The 26,835-nt window shown below is 33.9% G+C and overlaps 1 protein-coding gene across 1 annotated transcript; it reads left to right on the top strand.

Moving 5' to 3' along the window:
• Positions 1 to 7,887: 7,887 nt before the first annotated feature.
• Positions 7,888 to 26,792, top strand: LOC148198902 (histone-lysine N-methyltransferase ASHR3-like). Its single transcript, XM_088112004.1, has 11 exons — positions 7,888 to 8,292; positions 8,376 to 8,522; positions 8,922 to 9,086; positions 9,521 to 9,547; positions 9,861 to 9,978; positions 10,160 to 10,253; positions 10,692 to 10,785; positions 10,929 to 11,007; positions 11,224 to 11,395; positions 15,525 to 15,605; positions 26,393 to 26,792. Exons 1-11 carry the CDS (start codon positions 8,044 to 8,046, stop codon positions 26,553 to 26,555), a joined length of 1,389 nt encoding a protein of 462 aa, XP_087968130.1. The 5' UTR covers positions 7,888 to 8,043; the 3' UTR covers positions 26,556 to 26,792.
• The last annotated feature ends 43 nt before the right edge of the window (positions 26,793 to 26,835 follow it).

Genomic DNA, 26,835 nt, shown 5'->3' with positions numbered 1-26,835 from the left:
TAACGTCACCCATAAAGACGTCGGATCCCAATCTGACCTTAAAAGCCCAAAATAACAGGCGTCTAAAGCTCTTTCTACACTAGTGAATAATTTATAATTTTAAGGTTTAATATATATTTTGATTCGTATTTTTATCAGTTTTATTTAAAATGATTTCCCCATTTAAAATAATTTCAATTTTTGTAATTTTTATTCAATTCGGTCATTTTCTCTAACGATGTCTAAATCATTGATGACACAGTGTTTAAGTCAATCATTATTCAATGAGGTGTAACTCTTTTGACATATGTGGTAATTGTTTAATGAAAGATTGTCATGTGACAATTTCATCTTTTATCCAAAATTAGTGTTTTATTGTGTGCTCGTGAGGTTGCAGGCACAATAGCTTGTGAGATTCTGGTGCGAAGAAGTTGTCTTGCTGTTTCGTGGTTTTTGTAGGTCGGGAAGCTAGTGCGAAGAAGATCTGGTGGTTTCGCAATGCTCTGGGTGGCGCGATGAAGCTCGCGGTCAATGATGGTTCTCTATCATTGGGTTTTTAGTTCTAGTAGGTTTCCATGGAGGCGCGAGAGGTATTGTTTTTTGCAGTGGAAAAGGCACATAACAGATATGGGCTTGCATTTTGCGATTCGCAAGTTCTGAGATTGCAACGAAGAAGAGAATGGTTGTTGGAGATGAGCGTCGCAGTGGTTGCTTTGGTCTTACGGTGGTCCGTGAAGGAAATTGGGTTTTATTCTTGGGTTATGTTGCTCTTATTTATCAATGTTGTGATGGACATGGTTGACGGAGGCGTGATAGTTTCATGGTGGGACTATGGTGATGGAGGCTGACGCGACAAAGATGGTCTGACCATGGATTGGTTTACACGATGGCATGAACCTTGGTTCACGATGGTGAAGTGTTGTGCCTTGCGGTGGTAGTGCGATAAAGGAGAAGGTCATGACAGCTAAGGTTCCTGAGATTGAAGATGGAAGATGATGAAGTGACCAGAATAAAGATAATGAGGTGGACAACCACGTCAAAAAAGTTTGGTCACGTCATTCACTGATGGTTGACTTAGATACTATGTCATAGTTTATCTCATGAACTTCTTACCTCTAAAACAGAAGTTGGTATTGCAAATTCATCTTATGTCATAGTTTTTCCAATGTTGTTTGCCTCCATTTCATCAATAAGCTTTGCCAAAAGTTATGTTGATTGATTACTAAGTGAAGTTTTGTTTTGTGGTTGTTAGCAATATTTTAAATATTATGGCATTTTCGATTCCTGTTTTTTAGGAACATAATGTGGTTCATTAAGCCATTAAGTTTTATTTTTTGTTTCAACTGCATGGAGGTTATGGAACGCTTACTGTTTTTTGTTTAAACGACAATAACAAATTCATTCATTCGAACCCTGTGATGGCTAAGCTTTATAAAAGGAATGAGATACTCCCAATTTTGATCACTAAGTCTACTCCTCTCTTCAAATAAACACACCATCGATTTTTGAGTGAGTAAAGATTTAGAAAACAAAGTTGTGTTCGGATTTTAAGCTACAATGGCAGGAGGTACGCATTTCATTATGATTTTTTACTTTCGCTGTGTAGATTTGGATGTGTTATTATAATTTTATGTTAGATCAACTTTTACACTATTAATTTTATCATTTGGAATCAGAGCCTCTATGTTTATTCTTCTGGCTTGCATAATTTTCATTGGTTTGGATTTTTAAATTCATGTAATTTGTTGTTTTGACTCATTTAATCCAAATGAATGTAAATCATGTTTATAATATTCTTGTAACGATAAACAAAGCTTTTATCATTCAAAAGTGAAGAAAAACAAGCTAGATCGTTATTCGGTTTTGCGGGTTGAAATCGAATCAAGATGACCCGCCTAAAGGTTGAAGACAATGAACAATTTCGCTTTTAACATTCATTGTGCTTGTTTTTTTTTCTATATCTGACGTCTCATAATTTTTATCCTTTTGGAAAATCCTTTTGCTTTTTTGTCATTTATTTAAGGAAGATGTTCTTTTAATAACTTTTTTTGACAACTTTTTTATAATCGCGTATGTAATAGCTCGTGATTGGTTCGTTTCAAATATACAGTCTAATAAAATAGTGATACATAGTCTATTATCAAAAACTTGTTAACATATCATAGTCTTTTATTTAATAATAAATAAAGAGGGATTATATCACTCTATTTGCAATAAAGAGAGAAGGCTTCTCACGTCTCAAGACTTTTTTTTTATGTTTCGGTTTTTTGGCCATTATCTCTGTAGCTTCTTTTGATATATGAATATATATTCATATGTGAACATCAATTGCAATACAACCATTATTAGTTGAAATTGAATACACAATGCTTATATGTTTAACTATTTTTTTTGTTTTCTTAAACATATAATATTAAATGTTTATATGATATATGTTTAAATGTTTTGGGTTAATAATTATGCATATACTATTGATATTATTTGTATGTATATTTTTTGTTGTTATACGTGCAAAATTAATATATATATATATATATATATATATATATATATATATATGCATTAGTATTATTATTTTCTTTGCATATTAAGAATTTTATGTAAATATTCACATATTACTAATGTTTGGTATTAGTATAGTTTTAATAAATTAAAGAGTAGCCACAGCATCTTTAACTAATTCAAGTTATATATAAAGTTTTGCTACATAAGAAACATTAATTGTGACCAATTGTATCTAATATGATAAGATATACTCACAAGAATTTTGTTATATTTATATAATTTATTAGGATAAAATATTAAATTATATTTCTTAATTTACCCACAGGAGTTAAGAAAAAGAAACACAATTTGATAGTTTTATCATTAAGATAATGAATTTAATTGAGTAGGACTTTAGTTCACAAACATGTTTTATGTCACTAGATTCATGAATTAAAAACATGTTTGCTTTGGTGAAACACGACATTTAATTTTGCCTCGATATTATGATGATAAACATGTATTTTTGAACTTTGTAGTTTTTCAACCCATGAATATTTCTGATATTAAATTTGGTATTCCCGAGTTCAATGGTGATAATTATAAAATTTGGAAGGAGATAATTCTTCTTCATTTGGGATGGATGAACATTGATTATGCTATTAGGAAGGAAGAACCATATGTTATTATTAAGACCCAACACTTTAGATGAAGTTAAACTTTATGAAAAATGGGAGAGGTATAATCGTCTTTCTATGGATTTCATAAAGACCAATATTTCTACTGGTATATGGGATTTTATTGATCAACATAACAAAGTTAAGGATTTCTTAAAGGCTATTGATGAACAATTTACAACATCTGATAAATCCCTTGCTAGCACCCTTAAAATGTAATTTTCATCCATGAAGCTTATTGGGATTAAAGGAGTGCATGATCATATCATTCGCATAAGGGATATAGTGGCTCAACTGAAAGCCTTGGAGGTTATTATGTTAGATTCGTTCATAGTACATTGTATTTTGTTCACCTTGCCTTAACAGTATTTTATGCCCTCCTTAAGATCTCTTATAATACACACAAGGATAAGTGGTCTATTAATGAATTATTGACCATGCGTATTCAAGAAAAGGAAATGTTATTGTTTGGAAGAAGGGGAAAATGTGAACTTAACTACTTATGGAAAGAATAATAAGAGTCAGGATAATCACAAAGGGGAGATTTGTGTTAAACCAGACATAAAGAAGGAGTCAAAGTGTTTCTATTGTAAAAAGAAATGACACATGAAGAAAGACTACTTAAAATTTAAGAATTGGCTTGATAAGAAAGGTACTCCATTTGCTTTTGTTTGTTGTGAATCAAATATAGTTAGTGTTAATCATAACACATGATAGATTTATTCTGGTTCTACAATCCAAGTTTCTAATACTTTGCAGGGTATGGAAAACCTAAGGAGGCTAGTGGGAAATGAGCAATACATCTATTCAAGGAGTAAGATGAGTTCACATGTGGAGGCCATTGGGACGTGCAACTTAGTTTTAAGTAGTGGTTTTGTTTTGCATTTTGGAAAAGACATTTTATGTTCTTGGTTTTTCTAAAAAATTGATTTTTGTTTCAAGGCTTATTATACCTTTGGGTTTTTCTTTTAATTTTTCAGATTCTAGTTTTATCTTAATGAATAAATCTGAAGTTGTTGGTTTTGGTGAATTATGTGATAGTCTTTATTTCATTATTTTGCAAAACAATATCGCTTATAATTTTATGCACGTTACTGTCGGGTTAAAACAATGTGTTGTGAATGAGGAATCCTCTATTTTGTGGCATTGAAGATCATGACATATATCCATTGAGAGAATTAAGCAATTAATAAATGAAGGAGTACCTAATACTTTGGATTTTACTAATTTTGAGACTTGTGTGGATTGCATAAAGGGTAAGCAAACTAACAAGTCTAAAATTGATGCCAAGAGGAGTTCAAATATGTTGGAAATTATTTGTTGTCAAGAGATGAATGCAAGTAGTCCGAAATACTTCATCACCTTTATAGACGATTACTCAAGCTATATGTATCTCTACTTACTTTATTCTGAGGATGAAGCTTTGGATGCCTTTAAATTTTTTAAAGGTGAAGTTGTGAGATCAGATAGAGGTGGAAAGTATTATGGTAGATACATAGAGAATGGACAAACACTTGGTCCGTTTGCGAAGTTTCCTCAAAAACATGGAATTGTTGCCACAATACACAATGCCTGGTTCTCCGTATCAGAATGGCGTGATAGAGAGAAGGAACATGACTTTAATGGACATGGTGAGATGTATGAGGAGTAATAAAAAAATTCCTTAATTCTTGTGAACTGAAGCATTAAAGACGACTGTGTATATATTAAACTAAGTCCCAACCAAGGTCGTCTTAAAAACACCATTTGAGTTATTCAAAGGTTGGAAACCAAGTTTGCAACATATGAGTTAATATGACATATGAGTGTTGGAATTTCCAACATCTAAATAGGAGAATTATTTACAGCAATACCAGCAGTCATTTTTAACATTGATTTTTTTCAATGTAAACGTTGAATGCTAGACATGAAATGTCATTTTTTGCACTACGTCAATAAGTAGCATAATTAAAATAAATAAACGTATTTTATGCACACAATAGAGATTAAACGCATGACCATCGATCCATAACTAAGAGTTCTAACCATCTGTGTTACACTCCACTTCTATAATACTTATCTTTTCTGATTTTAATTAATAATGTCAATGCCTAACACCTTTATGATACTTAATTTTCCTGGGTCTTACATGAAGTTTAGATCAAGGTGACTATCCTCCTTGTTTTATTCCTGGTCAAAGTGCTGTCATGCCAAACACTAGCAATGAGTAATTTCCTTTTTTTCTACGAGGAAGGATGAGGATGATTTTGGTGAAGCTTTGAGCATTTAATACATGATGATGTAAGTTGATATTGGAACCACTTAATGAGGTGCATATAAGTTTTCTAGAGAGAAATATTGTTGAAAGTTCGCTAAGTAAACTTATATGAAAGAAATGTTAGTTACAATAGACAAACTTAAGAACTTTATTTTTTTAGTCAAAGTTTTTCTCATACCCTTTTTAATAAATTTCCTATAAAAATTCATGTTTTTTTATTTAACAAAACATCCTTAGCCATGATACGAATACTCCACAAAAGAATATTACTTGTATTTTCAAGTTTTTTCTCATACTTTATGCATGTTAATCTATCAATATTCTCATGCATTAAGGATTTTGTTACCATTGTCTTTGAAATTGATTTAAAAGTTATCATCATTACGAACTTCACGAAAGTTTCATCTCTCAAGTTGGATTATTAGACTATGGTACTGCAGTCCACGTTTTGACTTGTGTCTAATCATATAAACATATTGTTTATGCCTTAACATACGCTATGAAGTCTATTAAACATATTATCCACTTTTCATTATATTTTCCAAAGCTTTTCACATTGTAGGCGAGAGGATGCAACCAAATGAGCAACATTTATTTGTTAAAAAAATATTCACAAAGGTTTTGACAAGTCCTATGTAAAGTAAATAAAGAGAGCAACATTACTCAATATAAACTACATACATTTCTCTTCCAAAAAACTCTTGAAAAGTTTCACTACAATATACATATTATACAATATACAATATATATCCTCTACCTATCTAGAACAAGGAACATGGACATTATTTAACATAAAGTCATTTATAACTTCCGTGAGTATTATTCAACTATCATTCTTGATTACATAAAATAAAGAGATTTTTAAAATATAAGAAAAACTATCATAGAGAGAAAAACTAACTTTTATTTTTACGAAAAAACTTCACAACAATGTAAATATTATAAATAAAGTTTTTTCTCATCAAATGCTTAATAAGACAGTCAAACACTTTTCTCATAGTATTGGCTTTTGCATTCAAGATCACATAACAACTAAATATATTCAAGCTATCAAATCCATCATTACCCAAATAAAACATTTGCAACAAGCTAAAAACTTCAATGTATTTAAATGACATAAAAATCTAAAATTCATCTTTATTTAAATACAAGGTTAAAATAAGAAACATGCTATGACAAATTTAAGTTTATTAAAAGCTTTATTTCATTTTTTAATCATCAAAAGCTAACATTAAATATAATATAAAATTTTGGTCTTTCAATTTTGTTAAACACATGTGAGTTTGTCCATGAGTTTACAATATTGACAAATATGCAATAATAAAGAAGATATCATACCCTCCAAGTTTTACATGGATTTCAACCTAACATATAAATATAAACACATCAACATATGTTAGATTAACTTGTTATATATAATTATTTTAATGTAAATATATAAACAAAACAATAACTTCGTGTCTCCTAAAAACAATAACTTTGTTATATAAACGTTTTGTAACCATTAATTATTTTAATGTACATAATTTATGATTGATTTTTATCTCATTAGTATATTTTATTTTGTAATTTTACCTTTTAAATACTGTAATTATGTTTTTTTAATCTTAATTAATTATATATGATAAAAGTTATTGATAAATAAAATTATAAATTTTTCTATTTTGTAATTATTTTTTATGAACATACTTTTTTCTCAAAATTTAATAGCATTTTTGTTATTTTGATATTACTACTTTATTTTTCATTATCATAAGTAAAAAATGGGTAAATGTTTTGTCAAATGACGTGTTTCCACTATTATAATTAAATAAAGACTTAAATATATTTTATGTATCCAAAATATTTTAAAAAAATTAAATATACATTATTTTTTCCTGTATTACGTAAAACATTGTGAAAGCTATATTAAATCATTTATAAAACTCATATTGTTATATCATAATTATAAACACTACACATACAGGTAGATGTTTTACATTATTTTACAAAAATAAGTGAAAACATATATGCTATATGTTTATTTTTTTGTATGTGTGTCTATTTATTTTTATAATAAAAAACAATAAAATTATCATTATAATTATAAAATTAAATATAAATATTTTTTATAAATTTATTGTAAGTAACTTTTATATATTTTGTAGACAATTTTTTAACTAAAAAGTGGTTAATTTAAAAAAAATAACAAAATAAAAAAATGATTAAATTTAAATAAACAATCACTTATTAATAAAATAATTATTTTAATTTTAAAATAAATTTACTTAGAGAATTCCCTTTTCATATATATATATATATATATATATATATATATTTAACCTTTCAACAAACTGTTTCTCTAAAAAAAATATAAGTTAAATAAAATTTAATTTCTATACCCAAAACTGTCGAATAGCCACTTTTGTCCCTTTATATTAGACAGAGGAAGGTGCAAGGAAGGATGTGGCAAAATAGTAAATATAGATTTGGTGACACGCATCCTTCGGTATTTCACCGCTTCCTCTGAAAATTCAGACTTTCCCGCCCATTTTTTTCATCTTCCTCCTCCTCTTCTTCATCTATCTTTTGCTCTTTCTTTCTGCATTTTTTCTCCCTCACTCTCCCTTCGCTTCTGTCGGCAACTTTCTCCTAACTGTTTCGGCAATGCCAGATTTAGGGAACCTCGTTCTCTCTTCCACTCTCACTCTCTCTCACTGCTCCTCCGATGTCGCCGACGCTCCCGTCAAAACCCTACCCAATGCCTTCGCTTCCGAGCCCGCCTTCGAGCCTCGGGTTTTGAAACGCACCCGCGGCTCCCTGGATCGGGTCAAGAAGCCCGCTTCCGACAAAGCTTTTCAGGATCGCCTCAAAGATCCCTTCTCTCATCCGTTTCTTGTTGGCGCTCCCAAATTGGTATTATTTTTTTAACCAGCTTTTTAATTTTTTTTTGATTAATTGATTTTGCATGCAACTGACTGTCACTTGCGTGGGTTCAGTGGGAGTGTTGTTTTTGCCGCCATTTTATCTACCCTGGGGAGGAATTGTTGTGTTCGGTTCGCGGATGCGACGCGCGGTGCCATTCTGAATGTGCAAAAGATTCTGGTGGAGCTACCAGTCTGAAAAAGTACAAGTGTCCACAGCATGTAGGTTTTTTGTGAATGCAGCATTGGTTTTTCTCGTGTGAATTATGGTTTTCTTCTGATTAATGAAATTTGTGGAAGATTAATTCGATGTGTAATTTATCATTTTTCTGATACTTAGTTTAACACACTGAGTGAATTTTAGAGTATTTGTTTCTTATGATGAACTCGGGGAGGTATGAACACACGTGGAAATGGAGATTGGTCAGTTCTAAAATGTTGATGTGTGTGTGCTAAACTCTTCCATAAGTACACTGTCAAACTTATGAATAACTCTCATTTAACAAGAGCTTAGTGAATAGTTATTGAATTAAGCTGTTTGCTGAACTGCAACCACAGTCTTTTTCTTTATTTTTGTCTTCCTTGTCTTGCAATTCTCTTACCAAGTTCTTCAATGAATAGGTATGCTTCATTTGCAAGCAAAAAAAGCACTTGAGGTGTGTACGTTGTAAAATTGCGTTCCATAATAAATGTGCACCGTGGCCAGACGCAGTGTTGCCGCTAAAAGATCATCCTGGGCTAGCTGTTTGCTGGAGGCATCCTTCTGATTGGCGCTTGGATAGGAAGGTCAATTTTTTCTTTTCACCAGAATCTTTTACTGTTTCTGCTTATTGTTTATACTGCAAACTGCTGTATCTCTTTCAGCTAGATTCCCGGCCATATTCAAATTCAGTTATTTGTTCTGCTTAGGATATCTAATTTTGCGTTTCTTTCTTTACCCACTTGGATATCTCCTTTTATAAATATCTCACCGTGATGGTTAGATATTGCGTATGGTTCCAGTGGCTCTACACAGTCATAAGCTTTCTTGATGTCTAAATTGATTTAGTTGTCACATGTGCAAAAATATACTTTTTAAGGTTTTACTGCTTCTGCTTGGATTAATATATTTGTAGAGCCTCACTTGATTTAGATATATCTTTTCAAAGTTTTATTTTTTTATTGGTATTTTTCATTGATTAGGCTGGCTGACAGGAATGTTGTATTTGTTGGATGAGCAGCCTGATGCTTCAACAACTGACATTTCGGTAAGGCTTGTGAAAAATATTTTACATCTAATGCACTTATGTACGTGTGTGTCTACTGTTCTGACCTTTTTTGATATTTATGGATGTAAGATGAAAAATATATAGCTTGTTTGAGAAAGAAAGGAATCTATATTACTAAATTAATTAATGCGAAATTATTAAGGATTCTGTATTTTAATTTTAATTTTAATGACTTTGATTGTTCATTATATATGCTGGTTTCTTTTGAATGAGTGAAGCCAGGTACTTGCATAATACCTTTTGTAATGTTGCTAATATAAGTTTTTAAAATTTCCACTCACCTTTTTTCCAGGAAGTATTCTGTCGCTTGCCTCTTCCGTTTATCAGTGAGGAGTTTAAGATTGATTCCACCTGGAAAGACATGGACAGTAAGATGGAGCAGCCACCAGCATATGTACACATAAGACGGAGTATCCTACATGTTTTCTTGTGTGCTATAGTGAAGCAGCTATTGTATTCAATAAAATTAGAATTTGCGTAGTCCTTTTAGAATGTTAAGTCAAACAACTTGATTTTGCTCTTGGTATAATTAATAGTTTTGAAGTTAAGTACTACACTGCTCATCTTGTTGCTAGCCTGAATTAATATCAGATATATACTTAGTAAAGAAGAAACGTAGTAATGTGGATGATGGTGCAGGGTGCACCAGTTGCAGCTCTACATGTTCTGATGATTGTGTGTGCAGGTACATGTATCAGAGTCTTTTTCTTTTGGATGAAACTTCATTTGTAAATGTGGATCATGTAGAGATAGTGTAGGTCTTTTAATTTTAGTTGACAATGAATTATTTTTCTATTGCTTATTCTAGACATAAATGATTTTTAACAGTTGAAAATTTGTTGATCCTAGACATGAAGGATAGAAATATTGATGCCTGCTACTCCTATTGAGTTTACAAATTATAGAGAAATATTATTTGTGTGGTCTATAAAATTATGATCACCTTCTCCCTTTTAATGGAAGAGGTTGTAGTGTTGTACACTGACAATTATACACTTAAAATAACGTGGCACATTATATGACATGTCACTGTAATTGGTTGTGAACATGTAAGACTAATATAATAGTTTATTAAGATTTAATCAACAGGGTTATACATTAATTATTGCATATCATCCATCAGGGTTCAATGCATAAGTTGCTCAAAAGCGTGTCGCTGCTCTGAAAATTGCAACAATCGTCCATTTCGCAAGGAGAAAAAGATCAAGATAGTCAAGGTGTGAAATTTTACTGCATCAAGATGGACACAATATATTTTTATTTTGAAGCATGTTTTTATTTTTTTGTGGGTTTCTCTTCTATTAATCTTAAGAATTAAAAAATATTGCTATAAATTATCAAATGTCTTATTTTTTTATAGACTGAGCATTGTGGATGGGGAGTGGAGGCTGCTGAAACCATTGATAAAGGTGGATTTATAGTTGAGTATATTGGAGAAGGTAGTTTCTATATGGCTTCTAGTTTCATATTGTCAAATATTATTTGTGTCCCCTTTCTTTGGTAACCATACTTGAGTGTGCCCTTTATAAAATATAAAATGTCATTTAATCAGGAAAGTTTTAAAAGCATATGATCTTCTATACCACATGTTTTCTGTAGCTTATGTCTTTATGCTACGACTTTAATCTATTTAACTAGAAAATTTTATGCTGCAGTAATTGACGATGCTTTATGTGAGAAGAGGCTCTGGGATATGAAATACATGGGTGTACAAAATTTTTACATGTGTGAGATTCGGAAAGACTTCACAATTGATGCAACTTTCAAAGGAAATACTTCACGTTTTTTGAACCATAGCTGTGATCCCAACTGTGTTTTGGAAAAATGGTTAGTGTCAAATACCATCATACTCATCCTAGGCTGCATTTTTTTTTCACTCTTCAGAGACTAATCAACATATTCGATATTTCCTACTGGACCAAATTATTATTAAAAACTTGTGAGAAGTATGACCTGATATTATGTACTTTGATTTCCTTGATGTAATCAAACATTATTTTACAGGCAAACTGAATATTAATAGAAACTCAACCCTTGGCATAGATGTGCCGATATCTGAAAAAGAAGGTTCATTATAATGGTGTGCTTATTGCCTTATTGCCTCCGAAAGAAAGCCCTAAACAATCCCAGATTACAACATGTACTCAAATAAGATATGCTTACTATGCATGCTTTTAGATCAGATACTGAATTACTGTTTTTTTTTTCATTTCAACTTCTTAGAAAGTGGCTGGTATAGATAGCATTTATGCTGCCAATCGTGTATCTCTGTTAATCAAGACAAAAGGACATGGGATGCGTTTCTTAGATTATTAGATTTCTTTGAATTCTTCAGTATGCCATAAGCTATCTTGAGTCCGGATGTGTTTCTAAAATAGCCAATATGCTCTTTGGTCCTTTTTATAAGAACCAAATATAGTGTTTGATTTGGTCCTTTATATAAAACCAATCTGGTATGTCTTCCACATTAATTGTTTTTCATAAAAATATCCTTAATTACGAGTCATTTTCTGAGTTCAAGTAATAGAAAGTAAAGTATGTTAATGTATTAGGCTCTGTGTGAGTTTAACTTCGTTTTGTGTATAGAGCATTTTTTTTTTTAAATTTACTTTGATTATTCACATGCATAGCTAGCAAAAATTAAAGAAATATATTGTGTGTGTGTGTGTGTGTATACATGATGTGAGATTAAAAAAGTTAAAACAATTGTTTTGAAAAAAATGTCTTGTTAATGTTGGGGATAATTTTGGAAAATCAATAAATTTATAACAAATTTACGATAGTAACCAAATTAATTCATTTTCTAATTCCTAATGAATTAGTTAAGTAAGTCTATAAAAAGGATCGTGGGAGTCTTGTTATACATTGAGAAAAACAATCCTACAATTACCATTTCCCCATCTTCATTGCACTGTTATTTTTAGTTTGTAGATAGAGCATTCTCTGTAGCGTAGCTTGTATATTGCTATATGGTGTGATTTGTGTTCAATATTATGCTTTGTTGATTAATTGGTCTTCTGTAAAGCTATGCTGCTATATTCTAAATGAGATTGAAGATGTATTTGACCCTTTAAGACCATTAAGACTAATTTGCTTCACAATTTGTAAGATGTAAATTCGCTTAAGTCTTATTCAAAACATGGGCTAATTGGATTCTGAAGTTCCAAGTAATTAGATTATTTTTGAAGTTTGTTTGTGTTATTAAACAAAACTGTTTTTAGAGAACAATGAATAGAAAAATTTGAGCCTCTTTATTTCTGCAAATTTATAACAAAAGATACAAAGGAGCACTCTCCTTTCTATTGGATTATTCCAGTTACAAAACTCTTAAAACTTCCAAACTGATTCCTTTTCCCTATAAGCTTCCTCTAAAAGAGATCCTAGCTACTAACAAACTATAGTGGTACAAGCTACCGTACATGTTACATATCCGAATAGGAGACATAATTAAACACGATCACAATAGGTAGAAAAGACAATGAACAAATGATAATGGAAGAATGAATCTCTTTTATTGATGGTAATATTTGAATAAACAAAAGTAAACAATAATTGGGAGCATAACCTCCCTCATAGGAGCATAGTCGTCTGTCAACAAACTCAATAATCAAAAGCATAACCCTAACAATAGACTCTCCCTCTATTTATACTAATTGTTTCTCGCACATCTTGTGCTAAACCTTTCCCTGGAATATTGTTCTAAATAAAATATTTCCCGAGAATATATTTCCCTAAATAAAATATTTTCCTAGCATATCGCTCTAAATATTTCTCTAGAATATTACTCTAAATATACTAAATATTTCCCGCCTATCCTAACTGCTACAACAGTTAGGATAGTCGCTCCTCAACCGGTCGGCTCAGGTTCTTTGATGCTTCTCACTGTTTGGCTCGAGCTCTCACCGCCTTCAGCCTTTTGGCTTGACTCCTCATCGCCTTCCACCGTTCGGCCTGACCCCTCCTCACCTTCCATCGTTCGGCTTGACCTCTCTCTGCATTTCACCGTTCGGCCTTACCTCTCCCCGCCTTCCACCGTTCGGCTTGACCTCTCTTTGCCTTCCACCGTTCGGCCGACCTGACCTTTCTTCGCCTTCCATCGTTCGGCCTGACCTCTCTCCGCTTCCACCGTTCGGCCTTCTCCTTCTCTCCTATACCTTCTTCTCTCATATACCTTGTATCCTAACAGTACATCTGTATTCTTAGTTATTGTTTTAAAACCTCCTCCTGTAATAAACATGTAATCCTGCCTTATTGTTAACATGTTGCATTTGTTTTTTCCTAACAATGCCACCCTCCTTAGAATTAACCTTGTCCTCAGGGTTAAAATCAAGAAATTGATTTTGAATAGTAGATAAATCTTCCGATGTGAATCCCTCAATTGTTTTCCTTTCCATTGCACTAACACATGTTGTACTGGAGTAACATTTTTAGTGATCTTGCGTCTTCCTTGGATGTAAGCTTGAATGAACAATTTGATAGTTCCTTGCAATTTTAGAGCAACTTCCTTTGAATGTTTCCCTTTGGCCTTCTTAAGCCAAGATACTTGAAACACAAGATGAATTCAAGCTTGTTGTGGTAATTCTAATTTGAAAGCCACTTCCACTGAGTTGCTAAAGTACCAAATATGATCCATAGTAATGTGGTAACAGTTTGGGAAGAAGTTGATTAGATATAGAGGTCTGTCTATGTGGTCAAAGTTTTAAATATACCAAATCATCTAGTTTAATCTTGGCAGGTTTATATGTCTTGGTGTGAGAGAGGTGTGTTAGAAGTTCCATATTGACTAGAGATAATATCAATTTACATTATATAAATGCGTGTAAATCTCATTTTACAAGCCAGTTTGTAAGGTTGATTTAGACTCAAAGTCCCCTTAACATTTATGTTTTCTTTTACCAAAGACATGTTTGTTCTTAGGTCTCCTTCCACTATTTGTTGGCCTATTTCTCCAAAGTATCCACTACGTTTTCCATTATGCACTCAGATCTTGAAGGTTAGTTTAAATTGTTAGGAAACATCACTTTTTGAGAAAAACAATGAATAGTAAATTTGATTCACCACACGTACAACAAAAGATACAAAGAAGCACTCTCCTTTTCACTAAGATTATTCCAGTTACAAAACTCTTTAAACTCCCAAAAGTAATTCCTTTTCCCTCTAAGCTTCCCATAAAAGGGAACCTATTTGCCAACAAAATATTGCTGTCAAAGCTATCTTACAACTGTATTCTTAGTTATTATTTTTAAACCTTCTTCTATCCTATAATAAACCTGTAATCTTGTGTTATTGTCAACTTGTTGTATTTGGTTGTGCCTAACAGTTTGCCTAGGAGGTAGGAAATTTGTTTAGGGAGGAAGGTTGGCCAAAGTTTGTTATATATGCAACATGGGAGGATTTGGCATGTTAGTGCACAGGCAACTTAAATTAGTAGCTTGACAACCTGTAATATAGTGAAATAGTTTCTTTATGCTTTTAGCAGGAAGTATAGAGAGCATGAGGCAGTCAATTTCCTGCACAAGTGAATTGTATGTTCCATATTGTTCTACAGGAGTTTGTTAATGCTCATGTATGAAACATATCTTTCTTTTCTTATATTGTGTTCTTAATTTTGTATGTTCTCAGCTTAGAATTTGTATTCTAATATAGAATTCCTGACTTAGGTGTCCATTAAATTTTTAGTACTAAGTACCATGTTCCCCTAAAATAATGTTTTTATTATAAGCCATATACTGCTATTGATGAAGTGGTTTATATTTTTGTGCTTAAGTTATTGACATTTAACTTGTTAATTGGTAGGTTTTCTACTTTATGATAATCTTCTTTGCAGCTGATTGATATGTTGTATAACTAGAATAATTTGGCATATTCACTGCCATTTAACAAAATGAATCTATTTATGTATTTCGTCGCAACATCTGTTTTATATTTAGGTCTAAATTTATCTGGTTTCTTCTAGGCAAGTAGATGGTGAAACACGTGTGGGTGTATTTGCTGCTCGTTCAATAGAATCTGGAGAGCCATTAACATATGATTACAGGTAAATTTGATCCTACCTTTTATGCTATGGTTGAGAGAGAGTTGACAATTCTCTAGAAGTGGACTAGAAAATGGTGACATGTCAAATTTGACTGAGTGGCTCATTACTAAGAGAATCTTATTTAATAATAATAATCTTTAATGTTATACAAGGAAACTTTACCTAGTGCATAACTAATTTAGTGCCATTTAAATATGTCAATCAATGAAATAAAGCAATTAAACCAACTTCTCTAATTTGTGCAATTTTCTTTGAGTAAATATTGCTGGTGGATCTTGAAGCATCAATTTGCCTACCAGAAGTTGATGGCGAGGTGAGACATGGCCTTAGTAAAAGACATCAACAATCTTCAGATTGTTGGAGACATGAGGAAGACACATAAGGTGGGCATCATAGGCTTCATGAATATAGTGACAGGCTACTTTGAGTAAAATACCTTGAGCAAGAGTACTTAGTGAGTACCTAATTTATTCAGTGAGCGTCAACCAAGTTTAAAAGAGGAGAGTGCATTAATTGACTAGTTGAACAAAAAAGCAAGGTTGAGATGAGTAATAATTAAATAATTGATGTTGCTAACCCATTGACTATATAGGGAAGGATTAGGCATGGGTTTTCCTTCATCTTTATAGTGCTTTCACATTCACTTCCACGGGAGTCTGGGTAAAATTGGCATTTTACAATCTAGCCTAAGTGATTAACTCCTAAAAGTTGTGAAAAAATGTGTAGGTAGTAAGCAGTAATATGGAATTACTTTTCTTGATATAAAAGAGAAACAATGCATTGGTGTTTTGAAAAAACGAAATCCTTAATAAAAGGAAATAAATCTGCTAAAATAAAGGAAAGAAATCTCCAGATGTAAAGACTCTGAATCTTGAGCAAATCTACAAATCCCAATCCCTTATTTTAGGGATTTCTTACAAACAAATCTATCTATATTTATTGTACAGTAAATGTGCAATATTTACATCCATTTTTCAACCTAAGTATATGCCATAATTGCTTATGTAAAAGAGTTAACTTGTTAGAATAGGTCTTGTATTACCTATGTGTAGATCATCATATTATATTTATTTCTCTATTGATGTAAGAATCCATATAAATGAATGAATTAGCTTAGAGATCACCGAACTCTCTTTGTCATTTTTCATATTTTCCAGTCTTAAGTTTGTATCAAAGCAGGTTGAGTTTGCTCAATTTGTCATAATCTGGTGCATTCTTCACTTTCTGTTGCTGTCCACCATCAATAGCTGCATTGCCTTGCTGCTTTTGAGCAGTTGTGTCTATCTTGTCTAGAAACACAAAACCCATTACATGTTATTGTCTGTTGCTATTGCCCACTGACTTTTTTTCAAAAAAGAGTTGGATCTGAAGTGCCCATCTGAGCAATGGAGGATCCTACCAGTCTTGGAGGCCATCTCTTCCCCGTGCAACAGTGTGTATTGTCCATGCACAACCTTTTGACCACTACAACAATTTCACACCACCGTTTTTGCTCTCACTAACTGCTTTTCTTCCAACTTGTCTTCATTTTGTATTGGTTCACGCATAATCATAGTTGAATACCTTGCAGATTCCTTTCTTTTTACCTGCCTTTTTTTTTAAATGGCTATTGGCAGACCTGCCCACTTTTTTTTTTGTTCTCGAATAATTTCTTCAGACCTTATGTTGAAAATTACTTGTCTTGGTCTTCATCAGTTGAGCTCTTGTTTCCTGGCCAAGGCTTCCATAATCATTACCATTTGACAAGGTGGAACAGTGGAAGAAGATGGATTTTCAGCTTTGTATCCTACTATGACAGCCTGTGCTACCCAATATATTGGGAACTCTTGGAGCAATTAAAATTTGTAACTCCTTCTGGAAGAAGGCTGAGTTTTTTCTTGCAAATGATTTCAACACCTTTATGATTATGCTCATAAACTGGAATCTTTGAAACAAATACATGATGACATGACCTCCTTATTGCTAAAGCCCAATAAACTATTGAGGAATTGAAGATATTTTTAGAAGTTGATTCTTTAGAAGAGATTAAGAAGTTGGATAAGTTCTACATGGTTATAATTCTTCATGCTACACACCCAAATTTTTATCTTGTACAAGACCAAATCTTGACTGGTCAAGAAATTCCATCAATGGAAAGTCTCATATCATGAATGCTTCGTGTTCTCACTCTCATTACCTTAAATTTGCATGATTTTTTGAATCATTTGTCATGGTGTGTACTCGCAGAAGGGTGGCTACACATATAGAAGAGGATGAAGTGGTTGTGGTCATCCTTAATGCTCTTATTGTAAGAGGATTGGAGACAACCAATGTCTCCAAATCTAATATGGTGGATCCTAAGTTTTCTTATGAAGAATATTAGGAATATCTTTGGGTAAAACCAAAGTTTGTGTATTCTTGATTTAGATGCTTTTGATCATGTTTTCGGTAATACTTCTAAGCTTTCTTCTCTTTTAGAGTTTTTCTTTTTATTACTTTAGCCAACAGGTCCAAACATGATTCTTAAGGAGTTGGTCAATTCTCCTTCTCTCCTTCCTTGAACATAAATTACATTCATCTTTGTTAGATATATTATATCTTTTATCTTTTAGTTAGTTTGTTATTATTTCTCATTTGTATTTTGGGCTTAGTCCATATTTCTTCTATTATAAATAGAGAACCCTATGTGTATTTAACATAAGGGAGATTAATCCAAATACAACTTTTAACTATATTCAACATGGTATCAGAGCAGGTTCTCTGATCTTCTTTCAGGGTCTCTGCTGTCTGCCGGCAACCCCTAAAATCTCAGTGGGCAGTCCATATTTTCTTCTTAAATCTCTGCCACAGTCAGCACCAGTCCAGACCCAGTGTGCCACTGCTGTCGCCGCCACTTTCCTCTGCCGTCGCTGCTAACTCCGGCCACCGTCGCCGCCGCTGCCGTTGCCGCCGCCACCGCCGGCCACCGTCACAGTTTCGACGGGTGACCTGCGGATCTGGACCGTCTCTTCGAGCGACGACCAACCACGCCGATTTCGAGAGCCACCTCTCAGTCACGCGCCGCCACGCAGCGCTTCTTTCCGGCCAGTCCGCCGCCGCCTTGTCGCCGGCCACCGTCACAGTTCCGTCCGGCGACCACTGGATCTGGTTCGCCTCTTCACGCGACGACCAACCCCACCGGTGCCGGCGTCTGACTCCTTCCCACGCTCCGCCACGCGCCGCTTCTTCTCCGTCAGATCTCGGGTGCGTGTTTGACACGCGCCGCCTTCCCAGCATCGGCATCAAACCGCGACGCTGCCGGTTGTCTCGCCGGACCTCCCTCTCTCTGTTCAGACCTTCCAGAGCAACCATTGCTGCCATCTTCGTCTGTTTTCAAAGCATCTTCATCTCGCCGCACGTTCCGCATCGTCGGACCTTCCTTTCTGCGTTGTGTTCTTCGTCTCAGCTGCTGATGCCGCTTCTGGGTTGTGTGCTTCGTCTCAGTTGCTGATGCCTGTCCAGGCGCCGTTTTGCCGCTGTCCCGCGCCGTTTGCCGCTTTCTGCGCCGTTTGCCGCTGTCCACGCGCCGTTTGCCGCTGTCCAGGCGCAGTTTGCCACTGTCCAGGCACCGTATGCTTTCAACCACTGTAGGCCCCCATCACCTCGTCAGTTAGTGATGGCAGTCCCTGTAGTTTTGTCGCTTCCAGCCACTACAGGCCCCATCAGTCAGTGATGGCAATTTTGTCCCTACAGTTTTATAGCAGTCAACCGCCGCTGCAGTCGCTACCGCCTCAGACAACTGCGTCAGTTTTTCTTGGGCTAGAGTTTAGCCCGATCTTCTTGTGATACACGGCTAAGTATCACCACTTGGGAGTTGTCCAGCAAAGAATTTTGGACCTCCAACATGTCTTTGGATCTTTGATGCCTTTATTTCAGCATTGTAGCTTAATATTTTGTTTTGTTTTAGTGGTCCAGCAACTGTGATATTCCACATTTCCGCCCTTCACACTAAGGGGGAGTACGTTTCCAAGACACTGCAAGTCACATATATATGGGTGTAGTCCCTGCAGTTTTGTAGATTTCAGTTACTACTGTTGATCCCGTCACCCAGCCATCATTGATGAGGATTTAGTGTAGTCCCTGCAGTTTTGTAGCTCTTAACTTTCAGCTACTACTGTTGATCCCGTCACTCATCCATCAATGATTGGGAATCAGTCGTTGCAGTTTGTCATTGTCCACCGCTCTCCTTCATCCACTTTTGAAGTTGAAGTTTCACAAGCTGTTGTTAGTCCATCTATGTTTGCCTCACACTCTTGAAGACAAATCATCTAGTTCAACACTGAGTTCATCTATTCCAAGCTTAGTTCATACAATTTGTATGCTCCAGCTTGAGGGGGAGTGTTAGATATATTATATCTTTTATCTTTTAGTTAGTTTGTTATTATTTCTCATTTGTATTTTGGGCTTAGTCCATATTTCTTCTATTATAAATAGAGAACCCTATGTGTATTTAACATAAGGGAGATTAATCCAAATACAGCTTTTAACTATATTCAACAATCTTGTCAATGCTTGTCCTTGTAACCTCATTTCTTAGTCAATAGTATTGAATGTCTTGTACTTTTCATGAGCATGGTATACGATCTAAAGGGCACAATCATTGGTTTAATCATTGTTTCCAAATGATTATGTTCTTTATAAGCCTTCATGTGAAGGGGCATATAATCAAATTGAGGAAGCAACACTTGATCAAAGTGAGGTGAAATATGTTTTTGAAAGAAGTACTGTTCTTTAAACAAATACAAATTTGATTAACCATATCATCATAACCTACATAACCTTTTTCTCATGAACTATTCCAAAAAAACACATTGAGCAGGTTGTTCAATGAGTGTAAGACATTCAAAAGACAATAGATGAACGAAACAACTAATAGATGTAAATTATGATAACTCAAATCTTGACCAAATAGCTAATAATATAGGTGTTTTTGGAAGATAACAAAAATAATAAATAAAAAGCGGAAGCAAAAAGCCAGATCAAATCTACCCTTAATAAATAATGTGTAACGATAAGATGCACAAAATAGAGAAGGGAGAGATCAATTGACACTAAAATTTTTAATGTGAGAAAACCTTAATGTGGAGTAAAAATGCATGGGACCTAGTCCAGAAAAATCTTCCATTTTTAATAATTAATCAATATACTTCACTCCTCTTGGAACTTTCAAGGATCAATAAAAAAAATATTCTCTTCACCAAATAGGCGGATAACAACACAAAATAATACCCTATTAGGTACTTAATTAAACAATAGAGAACCACTCTCTAGTGGCTTCTTTTTCACTCTTTGGTCTCACCAAAGGCACTCTTTGGTGGCTTCTCCTTTTTCTTTTCTCAACACTCAAATTTGAAGGAGTGGAGGATGAATTACACACCTTATTGAATCTATCTTGGCTTTTGGGTATTTATAAAAACAACCGAACTAAGGAAAGGAAAAAGAGTCAAGCTTTTGGTTGGTGTGCAAAGTAAGTTAATGCACTCATGGATTGTATGAAGGGACAAACTTTTGTTGATATTGCGGTAGTTAGTTTGCTTTCTTTGGAAAAATTTCACTTGCAAACAAAATTTTCTTCTTAAAGTTAGTATGGGTCGAATAATTGGTGACCCATTTGACAAATCTTCCCCTTGCCAATTAATTGGGGACATAGTCAACCAAACTAACTTCCTCCTTTCAAATTGCAAATTTTTGTAAAAATAAGATCTTTCTCATTATGTCTGACCCATTCTTGTCGATATTGATTTTCCTACAATCTTCCACCAAGTGTGAGCCCTTTCACATTGGCACTTCCCCCTTGAACTAACCATTAGTACCTTTATTTGTATCGTCCTTCATTATAATGGGGCACACATGCTTGACCTTCCATCAGGAAGACTTTTGATACAAGAATTTGTCTAAGTCAGTCACCATCACTAACCATCGCATCGATACTTGTTGTTTGGATGATAACAAAATAACAAGCCAAAGCAAAAACCTAGATGAAATAAGCAACGGCAGCGGCGGCGACGGTGGCCGGCCGCGGACAAAGGTTGGCGGCGGACAGTGGCTGGCGATGGTCGACGGCAGAGGCGACTGGCTGCACTGGTACTGACTGTTGCACAGATTTAAGAAGAAAAGAAAGGGCTGCCCACTGAAATTTTAGGGGCTGCCGACGGCCATGGCGGCCGGCCGTCGGCAGACAGCAGAGACCTTGGAAGAAGATCAGAAAACCTGCTCTGATACCATGTTGAATATAGTGAAAAACTATATTTGGATTAATCTCCCTTGTGTAAAATACACACATAGGGTTCTCTATTTATAATAGAAGAAATATAGGCTAAGCCCAAAATACAAATGAGAAATAATAACAAACTAACTAAAAGATAAAAGATATAATATATCTAACACAAGCCAAAGCAAAAACCTAGATGAAATCTTCCCTTAATAAATAATATGTGTAACGATAAGATGCACAAAATAGAGAAGGGAGAATTCAACAGGCACCAAAACTTTTAATGAGGGAAAGCTTGAATATTGAGCAAAAACCCACGGGACCGAGTCTAGAAAAGTCTTCCACTAATAATAATTAATGAGTCCACCAAAACTCCTTTTGGAACTTTCGAGGATCGACAAGAAAGAATATTCTCTTCTCAACAATTGGTATCAAAGTCTATGGTTAGTGTTGGTGATCGGTTTAGATGAGTCCCTCTATCAAAAGTCTTCTTGACAAGAGTCAGACAAGTGTGTCTCATTATAATAAACGACAATACAATTAGTGGTACTCATGGTTAGTTCAAGAGGGAAGTGCCAATGAGAAGAAATTGACACTTGAAGGCGGTGATTGTTGGGAAATCCATACTAACAAGAATGGGTCAATATGATGACTAAGATTTTACATGCAGAAAAATTGCAAACTCTAGGGAAGAAGACAGTTTGGTTGACTATAGCTCCAATTAATTGGTGAAGGGAGATTTGTTAGGTGGGTCACCAATTATGGGCCCACACTAATTTTAAGAAGAAGAAAGTTTTGTTTGCACGTTAAATTTTTCCATAAAAAGCAAACCAACTACTTCAACATCAACTAAAGTTTGTTCCTTCTCACAACTTGTGAGTGCATTAGCTTACTTTGCACACCAACCAAAAGCTTGTCTTTCTGGTTTTCCTTCGTTCAGTGTATTTGTGTAAATACTCAAAAGCCAAGCCAAATTCAATAGGGTGTGCAATTGATCCTCCACTCCTTTAGCTTTGAGTGTTGAGAAAAGAAAAAGGAGAAGTCACTAGAGAGTGCCTTTGGTGAGATTAGAGAGTGGTTCTCTCTATTGTTTAATTAAGTACCCATTGGGGTACTTTCTTGCATTATCCACCTTGTTTGTGAAAAGAATATGTTTTCTGTTGATCCTTGGAAGTTCCAAGATTTGTAAGTATTAATTATTATTAGTGGAAGATTTTTCTGGACTAGGTTCCTTGGGTTTTTCCTCTATATTCAAGTTTTTCCATGTTAAAAGTTTTGGTGCTTGTTGATTTCTTCCTTCTCTTTTTTGTGCATCTTACCATTACAATTATTTATTGAGGCAAGATTTGATCCGAGTTTTGGTTTCCGCTTGCTTTTTGTTATCTTCCCAACAATGGGGACACATATTCAGATGGTAACGTAAGATAAACAACAATTTATAAAGTTTCTACCCAAAATTTAAAAGGCATCAAGGACTGTAGATGCAAAGTGCATACATAACAATAAAAATGATGGTTCTTGTTAGAATCTGTTTTATTAGCTTGTATTATTTCTATCAGAATCTGTGTTTTATTAGTTGTATTGTTTCCTTATTTAGCAGATTACAATTATAGTGTATGATGGGAATATCCCTTAATCCTAGGGATCTAATTGTCTAGGTGCTATTATTATACTTCCTAAAATAGCTTTCTAGTCTTGTATATATAATTCTATTCTCATCATAATTTAATACATCAATTATTCTACCCTAAATTGTGAGAGATCTATTTCAGCCATTCCAATATGTTGATGTCTACAAGGACGTGAAATGTTGAAAATTTCATGAGAATTTAGAATCATAAGTTTGGTCTTTATTTCAAAGAAAGGCATGTTGAAACAAATATCTTAAAATTTGAGTGTTAGGGTGGTCAAATCTCTTATGCTGCACCTCAATCCAATTAGCAATCGTTTTACAAGCCAAAAACAAGGTTATAGGACGAGGAAATAGTCCTCACGCTTTAGCTCCCTTCATGATCAGTTTCTGTGACACTCGATGTTGTACAGGATAAGCATTTCTTAGAGAAAAAGATATTGTAGTTATCATGTACTAGGTATCCAACTGAAATCAAATTAGTAGATGATCAAAGTGACAAACACATTCTGAAGCTTTGGTACCATATCAAATCTGATTGATTACCTCGCGTCATTGAGAGACCCCATTTAATGAGAATCTTTAATGTTATGCATAGAAACTGTGTATAACTGTACAAGGAAACTTTGCCTAGTTTACAACTATGCAAATCCGTCAATGAAATAAAACAGCCAGTAAATCAGCTGTTCAAATGTACGCAAATCTGTCCAGGCCGTCAATAAGAAAGAAATAAATTAGGGGTCTAGCTAATCCTGTTTACAAGACTTGGCAAATATTAAAAGTGACATACTAGAGTTCCTTTCAATTATGTTATGTTTAACTTTTCCTTTTAAAAAGCTTGAAAAAGTTAGGCTAAATACCATCTGTGGGTCAAAGTTTATATACTGTGTTTTAACATGTCTGGTTAAAAATAGTGAATGAATTTTGGGTTGTTTGGATTAGGAATGAACAGTCAAAATAAATATGAAGGAAAATTTGATAGAAATAAAGAAAAGTGTTGTTCGGATGGATAGAAGTAAAACTAAACGTAGTGAAATTTTTATACCCTTATATAGATGAGTTGAAAGAGTATGGAAATAAAGAAATTATACTGAAATTATTTGTAGATATGAAGTCTATTGGTGTGGCATAAGTGGAAGTTAATGTTTTTGTTAGGGCGTGACATTTGTCAACAATGGAAATACCAAACTCAATCCACATCGAAGTTACTACAACCTCTAGATCTATCGGAACTGATTGATTTTATCACTACACTTTCCAAGTTTAAATATTGGTGATGGTTGATAGACTGATGCCCATCTTCTTCCCCTTAAGCATGCCTTTCTTAGGTAATGACTGATTTTGACTGTTAAATTGAAAGGGACAACCTGTATTAAAATATATAAGATCGAATATCTATAATATTCTTTAAAAAAAATCAAAATATAAAAAGGTTTCAATTATTACGCTATTTTTTTTTCGAGATTGTGATGAATCTATCACAATTATAATCATGATTGTTTTTATCACCACTGTTCTTGTTAGTGTCACCATTCCCATATTTGCCGCCAATGCAATGACTGCCACAGCTATCACTGTATGAACGTTGGTGGTGGTTGCAATAGTTATCATGACATTGATGTTAGCAGTAGTTGTTGCAGTAGACACTGATCATCATGACATTAATGATGATTGTAATGAGAATAATAATAATCTTGTAATAATCAATGTGGATAGACAATAATAATCCGTGGATGTTTAACATGTTTGTGGTGGTTTTACAATAAATTTGAAAGAGTGATGAGATGATCGAGTTCTTTTAGAGTCTGATATTTTTGTTTGGTTACTTTTTTAGAAAATTTATTGTATGTATTTTGATCCAGTCTTTCTATTTAATTTATCAGTTTAGATTATTAAACTTCTTTTTACATAAAAAAAATATATTCTAATATGATGATAATATATATCTTTAAAAGAATTCTTCCTCATCCTATATACATGAAAGAAAGAATATAGAATAATGTACTGACCCTTCTTAGACATGAATAGAACACATCACAAAGGATGAGGACCTATAAGCTTAAACTATTAATTGAAAATACAGGACACCGGACACTATTAATGTTTAAATTATAGGGGACGAGAGTTGCATATACAATTGGAAAAATTCTAATGAAATGAGTAGAATAACAAAATAAGATGATGAACTCAAATTTTTTTAATGTTTTTTGTGATTGCATACCTAAAAAGTGAGACATTATTTTATTTTATATTGTACTTCCTCTTCTGCTAGTTAAAAGACTAATAAGCATTTAATAATACCAATGTACCTCATCTATTGTCTGCATTGTTAAAGTTTCAAAAAGGTGTTGACGTGTAAATGCAACAAAAAAATAGGTTTTTAAATTTTAATTAAAAAAGGGTTAGACAAGTTAAACAGTGTTTGTACAAATAAAATGTGGACGTTAAGAGACCAGAGAATAAAGTTTCTTACTTTCAGTGAGGCGCAGTTGGAGACTCCATTAGAGTGGTATGGGTTGGTAAAATACTGCACTGAAGTGCAATGTTGGCTTAAACTCCTTTCGAATGCCCTGCCTGGGCATGAAACTAAGCCAGAGTGCAATAGATTGGGCAGAAACTCAAATGCTCTAGGTTAGAAAGCTTGCTTGAAGAGAGAAGATACCAATGTCTTTGAATACTACTTGAGTGAAAAATGGAGCAAAGACTGTCCCCACTTAACTTTTAGCTAGTAGGAGTCGTGAATTAGCTGCAGCCCCATTCTCCTTTCTAACATATGTCTTGTATTTCTTTGACTAACTAAACTAGTAACATAGCTACCTAATAACTAAAGGATCTATCAGATAATTTTAATTTTGTTTACTCTGCAGTAGCTTTTCTCTGAAACTTCCACAATAGAGATTTAATGTTATGTGGTTATTGGCTTTGTAGATTTGTGCAATTTGGTCCAGAGGTTAAATGCAACTGTGGTGCAGCAAATTGTCAAGGCTTTCTAGGGACCAAAAAGAAGATTGGCAAGCTAGATTTCTGTTGGGGCTCTAAACGCAAGCGAACATCATCAAATGCTTGCATTACGCTGGTAACAACTGTATGATATGCCAATATATTAAGTGTATCCATCACTGTTGTAATGTAGACAGAAAAGTGAAAAGGGATGGTCGGATGGAGAGGTCTGGGTGTAAGAAAAGATGGGAAAAAGAATATCTCAAATATTCTGTTCCATTGTTGTAGAGGGAAATGCCAATTTATTGATTCAAGATTTTGACAGCGTTGTCACTCAAATTTTCATCCCAGGAATTAAAACATGTAAATTGATATTTCTGAGATAGCACACATCAGTGTTGAATAATGACCAGTATCAAATTTGTGTTTGA

Source organism: Vigna umbellata, chromosome 4, assembly GCF_029865625.1.
Source record: "Vigna umbellata cultivar VRB3 chromosome 4, Vumbellata_1.0, whole genome shotgun sequence".
NCBI lineage: Eukaryota > Viridiplantae > Streptophyta > Magnoliopsida > Fabales > Fabaceae > Vigna > Vigna umbellata.
This window is presented reverse-complemented; position numbering and strand designations above follow the sequence as displayed.

Coding starts and splice junctions, on each gene's coding strand:
- LOC148198902 (XM_088112004.1), top strand. CDS start 8,044: ATGCCAGATTTAGGGAACCTCGTTCTCTCTTCCACTCTCACTCTCTCT. Junction 9,087..9,520: donor ATTGGCGCTTGGATAGGAAG/GTCAATTTTTTC, acceptor TTGGATGAGCAG/CCTGATGCTTCAACAACTGA. Junction 9,979..10,159: donor ATATGTACACATAAGACGGA/GTATCCTACATG, acceptor AATTAATATCAG/ATATATACTTAGTAAAGAAG.